This window comes from Sinohyriopsis cumingii, chromosome 2 (genome assembly GCF_028554795.1).
Source record: "Sinohyriopsis cumingii isolate HCF-2022 chromosome 2, ASM2855479v2, whole genome shotgun sequence".
Lineage (NCBI taxonomy): Eukaryota > Metazoa > Mollusca > Bivalvia > Unionida > Unionidae > Sinohyriopsis > Sinohyriopsis cumingii.
In genome coordinates this window covers 10383216-10401700 of record NC_142962.1, presented here as the reverse complement: position 1 = coordinate 10401700, position 18485 = coordinate 10383216, and the positions used below count along the sequence as shown (strand labels likewise).

The following is an 18485-nucleotide window of genomic DNA, read 5'->3' as shown; positions in this document are numbered from 1 at the left end:
TCCGAGTAACATGGAGGTTTACTAGTATGCTATATAACAGTATATTTCCGAGTAACATGGAGGTTTACTAGTATGCTATATAACAGTATATTTCCGAGTAACATGGAGGTTTACTTGTATGCTATATAACAGTATATTTCTGAGTAACATGGGGGTTTACTAGTATGCTATATAACAGTATATTTCTGAGTAACATGGGGGTTTACTAGTATGCTATATAACAGTATATTTCCGAGTAACTTGGGGGGTTTACTAGTATGCTATATAACAATATATTTCCGAGTAACATCGAGGTTTATTAGTATGCTATATAACAATATATTTCCGAGTAACATGGAGGTTTACTAGTATGCTATATAACAGTATATTTCTGCGTAACATGGGGGTTTACTAGTATGCTATATAACAGTATATTTCCGAGTAACTTGGGGGGTTTACAAGTATGCTATATAACAATATATTTCCAAGTAACATGGAGGTTTACTAGTATGCTATATAACAATATATTTCCGAGTAACATGGAGGTTTACTAGTATGCTATATAACAGTATATTTCTGAGTAACATGGGGGTTTACTAGTATGCTATATAACAGTATATTTCCAAGTAACTTGGGGGGTTTACTAGTATGCTATATAACAATATATTTCCGAGTAACATGGAGGTTTACTAGTATGCTATATAACAGTATATTTCTGAGTAACATGGGGGTTTACTAGTATGCTATATAACAATATATTTCTGAGTAACATGGAGGTTTACTAGTATGCTATATAACAGTATATTTCTGAGTAACATGGAGGTTTACTAGTATGCTATATAACAGTATATTTCCGAGTAACTTGGGGGGTTTACTAGTATGCTATATAACAATATATTTCCGAGTAACATGGAGGTTTACTAGTATGCTATATAACAATATATTTCCGAGTAACATGGAGGTTTACTAGTATGCTATATAACAGTATATTTCTGAGTAACATGGGGGTTTACTAGTATGCTATATAACAATATATTTCTGAGTAACATGGAGGTTTACTAGTATGCTGTATAACAATATATTTCCGAGTAACATGGAGGTTTACTAGTATGCTATATAACAGTATATTTCTGAGTAACATGGGGGTTTACTAGTATGCTATATAACAATATATTTCCGAGTAACATGGAGGTTTACTAGTATGCTATATAACAGTATATTTCTGAGTAACATGGGGGTTTACTAGTATGCTATATAACAATATATTTCCGAGTAACATGGAGGTTTACTAGTATGCTATATAACAATATATTTCCGAGTAACATGGAGGTTTACTAGTATGCTATATAACAGTATATTTCTGAGTAACATGGGGGTTTACTAGTATGCTCTATAGCAGTATATTTAAAAGTAACATGGGGGTTTACTAGTATGCTATATAACAGTATATTTAAAAGTAACATGGGGGTTTACTAGTATGCTATATAACAGTATATTTCCGAGTAACATGGAGGTTTACTAGTATGCTATATAACAGTATATTTCTGAGTAACATGGGGGTTTACTAGTATCCTATATAACAGTATATTTCTGAGTAACATGGGGGTTTACTAGTATGCTATATAGCAGTATATTTAAAAGTAACATGGGGGTTTACTAGTATGCTATATAACAGTATATTTCTGAGTAACATGGGGGTTTACTAGTATGCTATATAACAATACATTTCTGAGTAACATGGGGGTTTACTAGTATGCTATATAACAGTATATTTCCAAGTAACATGGGGGTTTACTAGTATACTATTTAACAGTATATTTCCTAGTAACATGGGGGTTTACTAGTATGCTATATAACAGTATATTTCCTAGTGACATGGGGGTTTACTAGTATGCTATATAACAGTATATTTCCTAGTAACATGGGGGTTTACTAGCATGCTATATAACAGTATATTTCCTAGTACCATGGGGGTTTACTAGTATGCTATGTAACAGTATATTTCCAAGTAACATGGGGGTTTACTAGTATGTATAGTTGGTCTTAAGGGAGAATGTTCATGCAGCTCAAACAGCCAGTATAGTGCCACAGTGTCCATCTTGAAAATTTTGTTATTGTTGCTCCATCTGAATTAATGGTCATATAAAAGTGGGTTTCAATGAAAAGTTCTTTTATGTTTAGTTGGCTCTAGATGAAAAAGGGGCTGATTCTACATCTAGTATGATCACTGTATGCACAGAGCTTTCCAATTCCAAGGGCCCCTGGCCCCACTTCAGAAATGATAGTATAATTTAAGACTTATCTACCCCTCATTGCAGATAGATTTATCTAGGCCAGAGAAGTGCAGTGGATAACAGGTCTGGTGGATGAGAAGAATCTCTCATTTGAGTGATGATGCTAGGCTGCTGACATTGTTAATGTTCTGTTTCAAACAATTTTAATATTAAAAATTCATGTTTGTATAGTCTTGTAAGCGGTAAATTCTATTTAACAACAAAGATAACAAATAATCCTTTGCTCATATTATAGTAATGAAGCAGTATTTTGGAAAATGCAATGTATTGTTATAGCTAAATTTATACCAATATCCTGACATCTTGTTTCCACTTAGAAAAAATAATCCACTATGCAGATTGATGTGGGATAGAGAAATACCATCTTGAGGCTTGAATTTGCTGTCATACACTACTTAATTTACAAGCTGGAACTTGGCAAAGATTTATTCCTGCATATAAACTTTTGTCCCCAGGTTGGGATTTTCCTATACCGCACACATACATGTGATGGAATCAGTAAATCTTATTTACATAGTCCCCAGTTTTCTTTGAGGAAAGATCAGTACAAAAACAGATGTTGTTTCTACTACATGAATTTTCTTCTTTTGACCAGGTTTTCCAGTAGATATATGCAAGATATATCCTGTATATTCTCCATTTATACCACATAAAAGCCAGGAAGTATGGGAAACAGTGTACAGTTTGTACCAACTGAAAAGGTAGGATACATGTATTATGCTGTAATGGTGTAACCTGACTTTTGATGACATCTGCATATAAATGACACTTAATAACAGGAGCCCCTTTTTAAAATTTACTGCCAACCCTAACATAAAGGACGCCTGTGCTGTAAGACCTTTTGGTGTAGCCTTGAGATTAGTACTGTATATACTAATCTTATAAGTCAAGTCCAACTGCAAACTGCATTGACCCAGATCTGCTGGCACATTATACGATGGCAGATCAGGGTCTGTGTTGTATGCAGAAGTGAGTTTATATAGTAATTGTCTTGTTAGTGATTGGTCAGTATAGCCTGTAGCTGACCAACTAACCAAATATGAACATAATCTACAAGACTAAATTTTCAATGCATTCAGATTGCAGTAACTTTAACAAGGACATCAACCCAGTTACTTTGTGTGTGTAAAGGATGAACTACTATATCAACAGAATCTAGCAAAGAGTAAAAGTGTGACACCCATATATACATAAACTGAGTTCATATGGATGTGATTGGATCTCTTCCAAATTAATACGGAACCATTTGCTGAGTCACGATAACATGCACCTCTACATGGCCAAATTAATACGGAACCATTTGCTGAGTCACGATAACATACACCACTACATGGCCAAATTAATACGGAACCATTTGCTGAGTCACGATAACATACACCACTACATGGCCAAATTAATACGGAACCATTTTCTGAGTCACGATAACATACACCTCTACATGGCCAAATTAATACGGAACCCTTTTCTGAGTCATGATAACATACACCACTACATGGCCAAATTAATACGGAACCATTTTCTGAGTCACGATAATATACACCACTACATGGCCAAATTAATACGGAACCATTTTCTGAGTCACGATAACATACACCACTACATGGCCAAATTAATACGGAACCATTTTCTGAGTCACGATAACATACACCTCTACATGGCCAAATTAATACGGAACCCTTTTCTGAGTCATGATAACATACACCACTACATGGCCAAATTAATACGGAACTATTTGCTGAGTCATGATAACATACACCATTACATGGCCAAATTAATACAGAACCATTTTCTGAGTCGTGCTAACATACACCACTACATGGCCAAATTAATACAGAACCATTTGCTGAGTCACGATAACATACACCACTACATGGCCAAATTAATACGGAACCATTTGCTGAGTCACGATAACATACACCACTACATGGCCAAATTAATACGGAACCATTTGCTGAGTCACGATAACATACACCACTACATGGCCAAATTAATACGGAACCATTTGCTGAGTCACGATAACATACACCACTACATGGCCAAATTAATACGGAACCATTTTCTGAGTCACGATAACATACACCACTACATGGCCAAATTAATACAGAACCATTTTCTGAGTCATGATAATATACACCACTACATGGCCAAACGAGTGTAATCAAAAGAAGATGAATCAGTCCAAAATTAATATCATTTTAGAATCAAATTACTGACTGCATAAAAAAGATTATTCAAATTAATCAACACCTGTTTCTTATGTTGATATTTGTTACATTTCTCTGGATTCACTATTATTCGTGTGGTACCAATTGTTTTCTTGGATTTTGTTTCTTTGCTACATACTTCAGATTCAAAGACAAATGAACAATGATTCATAAAGTAAAGACAAGTGAATCTTGTTTCTTAGGAAAGGGATATCTAGAAATTTAAGTACAGTACAACTGTTATGAGAGACCACCCCTTCTGCCAACAAAAAAATGGTCTCTCAAGAAAGGTGGTCTCTCATAACAGGTTTGTACAAATAGAGCAGTTTCCAAGGTTCAGTTTTAGAACAATTTAAAGAAAAATAACCACAATCACTGTGTGTATATATTCTGTTCTTTATGACTAGTTCTTGCTAAAATATTGTATTAATTGATCTGAAAACGAAATTATATAGCAACAAGGATATACTTCTGTCATTAAACATGAAATCACATTTCATTTGAAGATCACATGTAGATATATTAGCATATGAACTCGTTTCTGATTTCCTCCTTTTCTTTGTAACAAGCTAAATTTGTTTTACCAACTGGTATTTTGCAAGTGGTCTGCTATTTTTCACTTCTTTCAGTTACAATAATCATTTTCTCCAGTGTTAAAATTTGTCTCTTTTTAATTGGAGGTTCATCCATTGTAATTAAGGCAATAGGTGTTAACATTATTAGTGCTAAGTTGTAATATTGACTGTAAAGATGGTTTTGACTGGGTTTTGGTAAAATATGTAATATCTTTACATTTGCATAGCTGCCAACCCTCACGAATTTGGTGTGAATTTCATGACTTTTTAAGCGATTCACAGATTCACGCTGCAAGCCAAAAATTGGCAAATTCTCCAATTCTCAATTATTTTAAATCTTTATTAAAATAACCGATTTCCCGTTAAGCGCTAGTCATGATATTCGCAGTTGCCGAAACAGTCCGGTACTGCTGGTCACGATATTAGTAGATCTACAGCCGATTAGTACAGTTGGCCCAGTAGCAAGCATTTTAGCCTATTTTAATCTATATGTATAAGAGTAGTTTTACAAACGCTATCAAGAGAAACTGGGGCCTAACCGGAATTTGCTCCGCACATGTGTCACCAACACTGATTTGAGTTACCGTTCAGCATCGCATGTAAGATCTTCAACGTGTCTTCACCACCAAGGAAAAAGAAATGTATTGCTCAAAAAGTGAAGTTTAATTTGGAATATATCAAAAATGTGAGGAAGCACATCGGTTGCAAAAAACACGTAGAAGTTGGGAAAATTAAGAATTCGCAGATTTCAGCTCTGGAATATTTTAAGCCATCGGCGGAACACCTTCAAGCTACCAACGCTGAAGCATTATTTGTGAGTTTTCTTGTCAAACACAATCTACCTAAATAAACTGGAGACCATACTAAACATTTGTTCCGACAAATGTTCCCTGACTCGAAAATCGCTTCCAAATTTTCCTGTGGAAACACCCAAAGTGCTGCAGCTCTTGTGTATTCCTCACAGCAGCAGTGACAGCGAAAGAGTATTTTCTCTAGTGAGGAAAAATAAGACAGACTTTAGGGCCTCCTTAGCTGCGGAAAATTTGTCAGCAGTTGTAGTCACCAAGTTCAACCAGCAGGCAAGAAGTCTGAACTGTTTAGAAAACAAATTTACGATCAAGTAGTTGAGGACGTTCAAGTCTGCCACAGTATCATGTCTTGATAAATAAATATTTCTGCATATTTGTAGTGTTTTAGTTTTATATTGCGATCTTGATATAGTGTAGCATTGACGGTCAGAGTGGATGGAGTTATTGTCATGGTATTTTTCACTAATTAATGTCCAAATTCACGACTTTTTATCCCTATTTTCACTAATTGTGAGCCTGGAAAGTTGGCAGCTATGCATTTGCATTGCATATTTAACAATTCATGAAATAAAAAGTAACAGTTATCTCATCCAAAAACAGAATTATTTACTCAGACACAATAGTCAAGGATATAATTCAAAAAAGACATACAGGGATGAACTCTATGAACAATGTGTGTAACCAGGTCGCACCAACTTGGATAGATGATAGCTTGGTGATAGGGATGTAATCACTGTAACATTGGGGGAGAAAAACAACAAACATCACAAGCCTTTAACACTATCAATCGAATCCTGCAGATGATTCTTTCTTGCTGGTTTAATAGACAATGACCTTACTCACCACAACAATAGCAATTCGCCACATTTAGATTAGCCTGGTTTACAGACTGTATCATATATCACCAGATGCTACAATCCTAATTTCAAAAAAAAAATTGTGGGTTTTTTTTTACATTTGTTTTTATCAGAACAGTCTTTGTTAGTAAAGTGGTAATTGTTACAAATGATTACATATATGTCAGTGGTGTCTGTGTTCTTGCGAGACAGTCGTTCTTGGAGCTGGATACTGGGTCCTACTCGTACATATGGGTGCTAGCTGTAATAACACCAGGAACCAGGCTAAGTGCTGGAATAATCTACATGTACGTTTAGTCTGGTTTACAACAGAAACTGTAAAAAAAACTTATAGCATACCTACAAAATTTCATATATCATTTGCCAGCCTGTTTTTTATTTTTTAATTTTTAATTTTTAATTATTTTTTTTAGAGCAGTATAAGCAGTAATTGTTACAGGGATTAAATAAAGGTCAGTGGAGTTTGTCCTTTTTTTGTGATGTGGTCATTCATAGCAGTGTCAAAATGCATATTTTGCCAAGACACCATGGTCACTTGTTGAATTCAGCAGGTGGTCTCTCATGACAGAGCATTTATATAAAAAAGTCAATCTGTGTATTACAGTTGTGGTTGGAAATGACAGGTGGTTGCTCATAGCAAGAGGTTGTTCATAACAGAGGTTGCTCATAACAGGTTTTACTCTAATGGTTAAAGTGTAATTTTTTGTAAAATCTCAAGTTTGATGGCCTAAAAGTCAAATCATTTAGTGTATATTAGATTTGTCCTCAGTTGAGACAGCAACCTCTTGTTAAGTATACTTGTCTTAAACTGAGCATATAATACATTGTATTCTAGATATGGTCAGTGTGCTGCTCTTTTGCTGTGTCAGCTGGAACAGGGTCTGAGGAGAGTGTTTGTCCAGGTTAACAACTGTCCTGACAGATTGTTAACAGCAGAGGTGGGTAAAATATGGACTAGATAGAATGTTTATTCAAGTTCACAACTGCCTCGAGAGATTGCAAACAGCAGAGGTGGGTAAAATATGGACTAGATATTGTTATTTGTTTCTTTTAAATAATTTTAAGGTTATTCAGTGCCTATTTTCAAATCATGTGTAACATTGTTTTTTTTTACTTCAATCTCATTTTACTTTAAAAAAATGTATATTCAGAAGAAAAATGTTCATTTATTTTTCATTACTATCTATACTTGCATATTAGTTGAGTGCAGCTGAAAACAGCATAGACCAAGAAAAAGGATTGCATAATGCACTGGCAGATCGATGTCTATGTTGTTTATGTTTGCTGATTTCTCCTAACAACCAGCATAGACCAAGATCTGGCATTGCATAATGCACTGGCAGATCGATGTCTATGTTGTTTATTTCTGCTGATTTCTCCTAACAAACATCAGAGACCCACATCTGGCATTGCATAATGCACTGGCAGATCGATGTCTATGTTGTTTATTTTTGCTGATTTCTCCTAACAAACAGCATAGACCAGGATCTGGCATTGCATAATGCACTGGCAGATCGATGTCTATGTTGTTTATTTCTGCTGATTTCTCCTAACAAACAGTGTAGACCCAGATCTGGCATCACATATTGCACTGGCAGATTTATGTCTATGTTGTTTATTTCTGCTGATTTCTCCTAACAAACAACATAGACCAAGAACTGCTGGTGTATTATATATTCAACAGCAGATCTGGGTCTTTGCAGTTTGCAGTTGGACCCAAATTATTAGCAAATATATTCATTAATTAAATGATTAAATGGTAAGTTAGGAAGTTACTGATTAGTTGGTTTATTTTAAACCCAGATATGATTTTATTTGAATTTGTGTGGGAAAGCCATGCTGCCTTTATTGTCATTAAAGACCATAATTGAATGTTTGATGTTGGCTCTTTCATTAGCATAGGATGTAGTACCAATTGAAGCTAAATGATTGCAATTAAATTTGTCTTCTTTTTCAGTCAACAACATTGTATACAACATTTGATGAGGTAATTATATTGATTTTTAATTGCAAGTCTTCATTTGTAGAGCATTGAACTTGAAACTGAAGGGACATAGGTTCCATACATGCTGGGGTTCACTGCCTGAGTGTGTCCTTGTGAAAATTACTTATCTCCCATTTTCTCAGCATGATATGTCCAGTAATTTGTTACAAGTGCTGTTAAACATTGGCCATTCAACAACTCTATTTATTAATTTTGACAGTTTAACAACTTTAGCAACTTATATATTAGTATACTTTCTATGACTCAGGTTGAATGGTTTTTGGGGTGAACAAAGTAGTATTATTAATTATTAGATCTGCTAATCAAGTTTATTATTGCTACTCTTCATAAATTACGTGGACGATTACCATGATGCTTTATGTACACATTCATCCCATGACCTTGTTGATCCTAAATAAAAATGGCATTTCTCGTAAATCAGTATGACCATCACAGTAACCAATCTTAATGCTATTCCTCCTGGGGTTTTCACCATAAGACGTCTTGTGATGTCCAGTTAGCCTTCTGTGAAAATGGTGCTGATCTGAAATCAAGTCAGACTGCCACAGCAGCCATCTTGAAAATTTGTTATCACTACTAATCCAGAATGGAAAGTCAGACTGACATTGGGTTTTCACCTGAAGACTTCTTAAGATGTCTAGTTGGTCCTAAATAAAAATTGTGTCAATCTGATGACAAATAAGGTCACCACATTGGCCATCTTGAAACTGTTGTTATCACTATTACTCTGCAAGAATAAATAGATATTGCCTTTGAGGTTTATCAGAAGATATCCATTATGGACATTATGATTGCTGTTCCATAATGGAAGTTCATATCAACATGGGGTTTATAGTTAAAGACTTCTAGTTGGTCCTTAATGAAATGGTGCTACTTAGATATCCAATTTAGCTGCCACAGTGACCAGCTTGAAAATATTATCACTACTCTTGAATAATGGTCATATCTGCAAGACATTTTCACTGAAAGACTTCTTAAGCTGTCTAGTTGGTCATAAATGAAAATGGTGCCAATCTGACAATGACCACCACATCGGTCGTCTTGAAATTCTTAACACTACTTCTTCTAGATGACTTGTCATACCAAAATTGTGCTATCACCAAAAACTTTTATGATGTCTAGTTGGTCCTCATTGGTAGTGGTGCCAATCTGATATCCAGTATGGCTACTCTGGTAGCCATCTTGAAAATCTTATTATCATTATCCCTCCAAAATGGCAAGTCATATCAGCATAAGGTTATGATTTCTACTCAGACCTGAATGAAAATGATGTCAATCTGACATCCAATATGTCCACCACAGTAGCTAATTTGACAATCTTTTTGTTGCTGAGGAATATTAGATATGCACCACACTCAGCAGCTAAAATAAAGAAATGGTCTTATTTTGAATTCCTGGACATTCTTTTATTTAAGTTGAACATCGGTCCTTTTGAGGGACTGCTGTTTTTTAAGAGTAATTTACTGGAAAATGAATCCCATTATTTTTGATAATTTTGACCTGGTGAATTGCAGAATTTTTTTCTCAGAAATCATGAGGTGTCAGTCATACATAAGGTGTTTTGGTTATGCATATTGTCAGGAACTACTTAAATCTGTCTATATATTTTGTAGACAAAGGAAAGCAACTCTTACAGCTTAACTCCCATTTCTGTCTGCTCTGGTTGCCATTATTTACACACATTGTTTCCAATAATAATAAAACGATCGTATTATGCCACACACATTTTATCCATTTTGATATTATGATACATTTATGATTTTTATCAGTCATTAGAGTGTATTCATGCATTCATTCAGCGTGGACAAAACCAGAACAACTACTTATTTTGTTGACAGCAAAGAAGAATCTTGCATAACATTATTCCACATGATGATTATATCGTTGTATAATGATTATATTTAATATTTCCCTCTCATTTAAGATCAGGGAACTCACTTGTTCACTGCACTCACTTACTGATTTTCATGATCTTGTGAATTATTAATGATAATTGCAGTATAATATGGATGTTTCAAAAAAATAATCTGATCAAACAGGAGTCATTAATCCTTCTAGTAGTGGGAATTAAACCCAGGATGATAGAGGTGCAAAGGGAGTGGTTGAACAATTTGGATTCTTATCTCCAGTGTAATTAAATTTCTTTAATTTCCGATGAAATTGATATTAATGTTGTATTGTTTATAATACTCATGATGTTGTGATTTTTTTCAGATATAGTTATAGTGTACAAAATTAAAAATAACAAGATTTTGAATTGAACATCAAGGAATCATTTTATTCTTTACAAAAAAAGTTAAGACATTTCAAATGTGTGGAAATTCTTAGGTTTTCTTCAGATATAAAATGGCTGTTTTCAAAAGAATCCAGTGATTTAATTTTTATATTTTGTAAGTGTGAAATGTTCAATGAAAATTTCTTGCTAACATAACAAACAAGAAATATATTCACACATTTCAATTTGAGGGAGAAAATATGAGATGTTTAGTAAAGCAGGGTCCCAGGTCCGGATCCAGTCAGCAGGCCATTTTAAGTAACTATGTAAGCATTTTATAAGTATGTATTGAGTTCTGTAAAGTCTATTTATAATTTCCTAATTAAAAAAGATCTACTCATTTATTAATAATAATCAGAATGACAGTTATTTTTAATTTAGTACATCCTTTTTCAGACTCACATATAGACTGTTTTTATTATTTTCTTAAAGATTTTGGACCAGTTTTTACCAAATGGGACAGAGAATCAGCTCAGCTCTTTTCTTGGAGAACCAGTAATGGTAGGTTCAAGCTCACTTGTGTTAAGTTTCTGATAGTAATCAAGGTTATATATTTGATAGTGATGAAAGTAAGAATAAAATTACCCTTTACGGGCAATAAGACTTGGGACACCCTTAATTATTTTCCAAAGTAAATTTTTTATGACCTTTAAATGTTGGAACATGAAATTATAGTAATTTGTTCATGTATTGCAAGTCTTGGGATACCTTTGACACTTTTTTCTTCTAATCGATTGATTTGTTTTATGTACCATAATGCCATTTTAAAAGAAGAAAGAACTATAATCATGAATTATTATATGGAAATGTTATAAATTAATATAATTTGTTTCAAAAGTCAATAAATATATTTAATTTTCTTCTTTTTCCGTATTATTTATACCTAATTCAAATATGTATAATGTCATTAGATAATGATATTTATAAAAGTAACTGCTCCCATTTGTCCCTAGTTTACTGTTGTTTGTTTACAGATTATTGCCTTGGAATTTTCCATCAATGCACCAGTATATATGTTTTTAGTTTGCCTTGAAAGTGTAAGTACCTGACTCATTAAAATGTGATCCATGTATCACAACAACAAACAACAAAAATGTTTGGTTCAATGCTTGCATTTAGTGTGCATATTTACATCATGGCATCACCGCATATACATTGAAGATTTTAACTTGCCCTGAATGAAGTACATCCCTTGGATTCAAATCTTGGGCAGCACTGCACTAAACTTAAAAATATGTCTCCAAAATACAACAAAGAAGTCTTGGAAATTTTACTTTGGAAATAATTATAATACCATAAAAACTCGCTTGCTTTCATGTAAGAGACTGTAATATTTATAGAGCTACAGTAATCATGATATGATTGAGTTAAAAGCAATTACACATATATGTACCGGCATGGTCTCCAGGCAAAGCAATTACACATATATGTACCGGCATGGTCTCCAGGCAAAGCAATTACACATATATGTACCGGCATGGTCTCCAGGCAAAGCAATTACACATATATGTACCGGCATGGCCACCAGGCAAAGCAATTACACATCTATGTGCCGGCATGGCCACCAGGCAAAGCAACTACACATATACATACCAGCATGGCCACAAGGCAAAGCAATTACACATATATGTACCAGCATGGCCACAAAGCAAATTCCCTCTTTGCTGAAGCCAGTTTCAAGGTTTAAACGATTAACTGGCCTGGATTGCTTTCAAGAAAACAAAAGATAGATCTGCAAATTATAAAAGGAGACACTGCAACAACTAGCTTGACAATATGTGGAAGATTATGATTTGGTTAAGTCAAAACACTAAACTAAATTAAATTGATGATCATAGTCGATCTATATTCAGAATTTTAATTTATATTATGACCATTCTTTCATGAACATATGGCAGTTATGTGAATATATGCTGGTTAAGTGCCTTATACAATTAAATTTACATACTTTTTCATGTTGATTACATCACTTTGTTGGATTACTTATATCTCTGCTTTGTCATGTGTATCGATCTTGAAAATTTTGTCTTAACATTTTTCGTGTCAACAAATATTGGGATGCCAGAAATGCTATATTTTTTTTGAGCATATAGATCTTGGGACATGTAAACAAAATGATTTTTTGGTGTCCCAAGATTTACAATTATTACAGTATCCCACTTGCTGTACATAAACTTACACAATGAAACTTTTTCATTAAATTCTCCTTCATGGGGATGCATTCTCTTTGGTTGGAGGTTCAGTGTCAAAGTGAAATTGAGAAGCAGGGATTTCATGAAAGAAAGTTAAAGTTAGAAATGAGTAGTTACAAAATTGGAATGGGAGCCATTTCTGTCATGGAAACTTTCACAGTGAATCGCATTACTGATACACTAAATAATTGTATATGTCAATATTTTTCAGGTCCTGGTTTGAAAAATTCTTGTGTTAACTTAGAGCAGGGGTGGTTGGCACTGAATGGCAATATGGAAATAGAACGCAAAAGAACCTGGGGAATATTTGAATATGCTTTATTGCATATTTCTTACTATTGTAAAATATTCAACTGTCAAAATTTGTCCATTCAAGGCCCATTTTAAAAAAAAATATGGCTTTTTATCTGAAATGTTTATGTATGTTATGCTGGGGTTTCTGTGTTACTCAATCACTTGTGATTTCATGTCATGTGACAGGACTTGCTGATGGATTTGTTGATGTACCCAGATGGACCACGGATCAGGGATAGACTAAGTCATGGAGAGGCTGACTGGGACACCTTTCCTTGTGAGTTGACACAAGTCCTTTTACAGCTGGTTGTGATTTTGGCAGACATGTCTGTTTCAGATTACATGAAGAAATGTCAGGTAATGCAGATGACAATTTTAGCAACTAAAATATTTTCAGAAAAAATGTAATGACTATAGAATATCATATTGCATTGCTGGGTGCATATTGTTGAGAAGGGGAGATTTTTATACTTGCTGTGTGCATAATATTGAGAAGGGGAGATTTTTATACTTGCTGTGTGCATATTGTTGAGAAGTGGAGATTTTTATACTTGCTGTGTGCATATTGTTGAGAAGGGGAGATGGCATGCAGATTTTTATACTTGCTGTGTGCATATTATTGAGAAGGGGAGATTTTTATACTTGCTATGTGCATATTGTTGAGAAGTGGAGATTTTTATACTTGCTCTGTGCATATTGTTGAGAAGGGGAGATTTTTATACTTGCTATGTGCATATTGTTGAGAAGGGGAGATGGCATGCAGATTTTTATACTTGCTGTGTGCATATTATTGAGAAGGGGAGATTTTTATACTTGCTATGTGCATATTGTTGAGAAGTGGAGATTTTTATACTTGCTGTGTGCATATTGTTGAGAAGGGGAGATGGCATGCAGATTTTTATACTTGCTGTGTGCATATTATTGAGAAGGGGAGATTTTTATACTTGCTATGTGCATATTGTTGAGAAGTGGAGATTTTTATACTTGCTGTGTGCATATTGTTGAGAAGGGGAGATTTTTATACTTGCTGTGTGCATATTATTGAGAAGGGGAGATTTTTATACTTGCTGTGTGCATATTGTTGAGAAGGGGATATTGTTATACTTGCTGTGTGCATATTTTTGAGAAGGGGATATTGTTATACTTGCTGTGTGCATATTGTTGAGAAGGGGAGATTTTTATACTTGCTGTGTGCATATTGTTGAGAAGGGGAGATTTTTATACTTGCTGTGTGCATATTTTTGAGAAGGAGATATTGCTATACTTGCTGTGTGCATATTGTTGAGAAGGGGATATTTTTATACTTGCTGTGTGCATATTGTTGAGAAGGGGAGATTTTTATACTTGCTGGGTGCATATTGTTGAGAAGGGGAGATTTTTATACTTGCTGTGTGCATATTGTTGAGAAGTGGAGATTTTTATACTTGCTGTGTGCATATTGTTGAGAAGGGGAGATTTTTATACTTGCTATGTGCATATTGTTGAGAAGGGGAGATTTTTATACTTGCTATGTGCATATTGTTGAGAAGGGGATATTGTTATACTTGCTGTGTGCATATTTTTGAGAAGGGGATATTTTTATACTTGCTGTGTGCATATTGTTGAGAAGTGGAGATTTTTATACTTGCTGTGTGCATATTGTTGAGAAGGGGATATTGTTATACTTGCTGCGTGCATATTGTTGAGAAGGGGATATTTTTTTATACTTGTTGTGTGCATATTGTTGAGAAGGGGAGATGGCATGCAGATTTTTATACTTGCTGTGTGCATATTGTTGAGAAGGGGATATTGTTATACTTGCTGTGTGCATATTTTTGAGAAGGGGATATTGTTATACTTGCTGTGTGCATATTGTTGAGAAGGGGAGATTTTTATACTTGCTGTGTGCATATTGTTGAGAAGGGGAGATTTTTATACTTGCTGTGTGCATATTTTTGAGAAGGAGATATTGCTATACTTGCTGTGTGCATATTGTTGAGAAGGGGATATTTTTATACTTGCTGTGTGCATATTGTTGAGAAGGGGAGATTTTTATACTTGCTGGGTGCATATTGTTGAGAAGGGGAGATTTTTATACTTGCTGTGTGCATATTGTTGAGAAGTGGAGATTTTTATACTTGCTGTGTGCATATTGTTGAGAAGGGGAGATTTTTATACTTGCTATGTGCATATTGTTGAGAAGGGGAGATTTTTATACTTGCTATGTGCATATTGTTGAGAAGGGGATATTGTTATACTTGCTGTGTGCATATTTTTGAGAAGGGGATATTTTTATACTTGCTGTGTGCATATTGTTGAGAAGGGGAGATTTTTATACTTGCTGTGTGCATATTGTTGAGAAGGGGAGATGGCATGCAGATTTTTATACTTGCTGTGTGCATATTGTTGAGAAGGGGAGATTTTTATACTTGCTGTCTGCATATTGTTGAGAAGTGGAGATTTTTATACTTGCTGTGTGCATATTGTTGAGAAGGGGATATTTTTATACTTGCTCTGTGCATATTGTTGAGAAGGGGGGATTTTTATACTTGCTGTGTGCATATTGTTGAGATGGCATGCAGATTTTTATACTTGCTGTGTGCATATTGTTGAGAAGGGGAGATTTTTATACTTGCTGTGTGCATATTGTTGAGAAGTGGAGATTTGTATACTTGCTATGTGCATATTGTTGAGAAGGGGAGATTTTTATACTTGCTGTGTGCATATTGTTGAGAAGGGGAGATTTTTATACTTGCTGTGTGCATATTGTTGAGAAGGGGAGATTTTTATACTTGCTGTGTGCATATTGTTGAGAAGGGAAGATTTTTATACTTGCTGTGTGCATATTGTTGAGAAGTGGAGATTTTTATACTTGCTGTGTGCATATTGTTGAGAAGTGGAGATTTGTATACTTGCTGTGTGCATATTGTTGAGAAGTGGAGATTTTTATACTTGCTGTGTGCATATTGTTGAGAAGTGGAGATTTGTATACTTGCTATGTGCATATTGTTGAGAAGGGGAGATTTTTATACTTGCTGTGTGCATATTGTTGAGAAGGGGAGATTTTTAAACTTGCTGTGTGCATATTGTTGAGAAGGGGAGATTTTTATACTTGCTGTGTGCATATTGTTGAGAAGGGAAGTTTTTTATACTTGCTGTGTGCATATTGTTGAGAAGGGGAGATTTTTATACTTGCTGTGTGCATATTGTTGAGAAGGGGAGATTTTTATACTTGCTGTGTGCATATTGTTGAGAAGTGGAGATTTGTATACTTGCTGTGTGCATATTGTTGAGAAGTGGAGATTTTTATACTTGCTGTGTGCATATTGTTGAGAAGTGGAGATTTGTATACTTGCTGTGTGCATATTGTTGAGAAGTGGAGATTTTTATACTTGCTGTGTGCATATTGTTGAGAAGTGGAGATTTTTATACTTGCTGTGTGCATATTGTTGAGAAGTGGAGATTTTTATACTTGCTGTGTGCATATTGTTGAGAAGTGGAGATTTGTATACTTGCTGTGTGCATATTGTTGAGAAGTGGAGATTTTTATACTTGCTGTGTGCATATTGTTGAGAAATGGAGATTTTTATACTTGCTGTGTGCATATTGTTGAGAAGTGGAGATTTTTATACTTGCTGTGTGCATATTGTTGAGAAGGGGAGATGGCATGGAGATTTTTATGCTTGCAGAATTCTATCTTTTGTCATGAGAAAACTTCAGATTGCAATATTATTATTTTAAAATCCATCCATGGTGCCTTTTGAAGATCACATTAAATGCTGCTTCTCATACATACAGTATCTAAATCATGAACACCAGGATTACACTCCAGTAGAGATGCTGTCAGTTTGTTCATCTATACCTTAGTCAGCAATTACAAGTGAAGATGCCTGTCACAGAAATCAAGGCATTTAAAAATTAATGTAGAGAGGTACAAATATATACTAGAAAGAGCAAAAGGTGCTATCTGTACTTGAGAATGAATGATAACACAGAGTGAAATTATTTTGCATTGAGAGGAAATATTATCATACAGGTTAGAGAGCTTTTAATTTAGTTCCTACCAAGACCCGAATGCAGGTTCACAGGTTATGGCAAAATTTGCCATGTACCAACAGGATGGAGCAAAGTTGCTGATGTTGCAATAATCCAGAGTGACTGTGTAGTTAGATGGGAATTAATTAGCATGTCAATATGCAAGTGTGTCTGCTATGCACAAATTCCTGTAGCAACAATAATTACAAAAGAGATCATTTTTTATATTCATATTTCAGACTTTGACTGTAAGGTGCCCATAATTATCCTGTGTATTTATTTGGTCATTATGTGTTTTCCCAGTTGTTCAAACACTGTGTAGCCAGAAATACAAGACAAACGAGGTGTGAGAGCAAATCACTGTCTTATCCAAACTTCATAATAAAAGAGTTGCCCTTTCATCTGTCCCTCATACCTTGTGGCTTTTTTTATTATACTGTCTGGCAATGTGTCAGCACATTTTGGCCTTATAACAAAGTATGTGTAGCCTAGGCCCGAATTTAACAGAAAAAAGACAACAGCTATCTTTGATTGAGGACCTGGCCAAATAAAATTTTACCATTAGACTTTACCAGAGATGCCTGTTAAGTGTTATGTATTTTCAAGATAGTAGGTATATTTAGTGTTAGCTAATAATTAATTTTTAAAAATGGAACAGTGGCATTAAATAATATGGTCTGTTGAAAATTCTGAAGTATAATTTTCTGAAGAAAAAAAAATTAAAAAAAATAAATAGATTGAGAAAAAATGTATGAAGTATGGGTGGATGACACTAAAACTGAAACCGTGGTAAATCTTGAACCCAAAACAGCACATTTCTGGGGGGTCCTGAGTGGCTGAGTGGTCTAAAGTGCTCTCCATTACGGATCACTGCCATCTCACCTCTGTCTGCGTGGGTTCGAGTCTAGGATTCGGCCAATGTGGGTATGTGAGAAAGCTTGCCAGTAGCTTCTCGTGGGTCGGTGGTTCTTCCTGGGTTTTCCTGGG

At 34.7% G+C, this 18485-nt stretch overlaps 1 protein-coding gene across 1 annotated transcript in view; it reads left to right on the top strand.

Moving 5' to 3' along the window:
• The window catches only part of LOC149804329 (endoplasmic reticulum membrane-associated RNA degradation protein-like), a 100776-nt gene that overhangs the window by 46889 nt on the left and 35402 nt on the right, over nt 1-18485 (top strand). The window contains exons 8-12 of the mRNA XM_089938890.1: nt 2869-2974; nt 7554-7656; nt 8676-8705; nt 11431-11499; nt 13671-13841. Coding sequence (XP_089795016.1) covers nt 2869-2974; nt 7554-7656; nt 8676-8705; nt 11431-11499; nt 13671-13841 — 479 coding nt within the window. The remainder of the gene's footprint in view (nt 1-2868; nt 2975-7553; nt 7657-8675; nt 8706-11430; nt 11500-13670; nt 13842-18485) is intronic.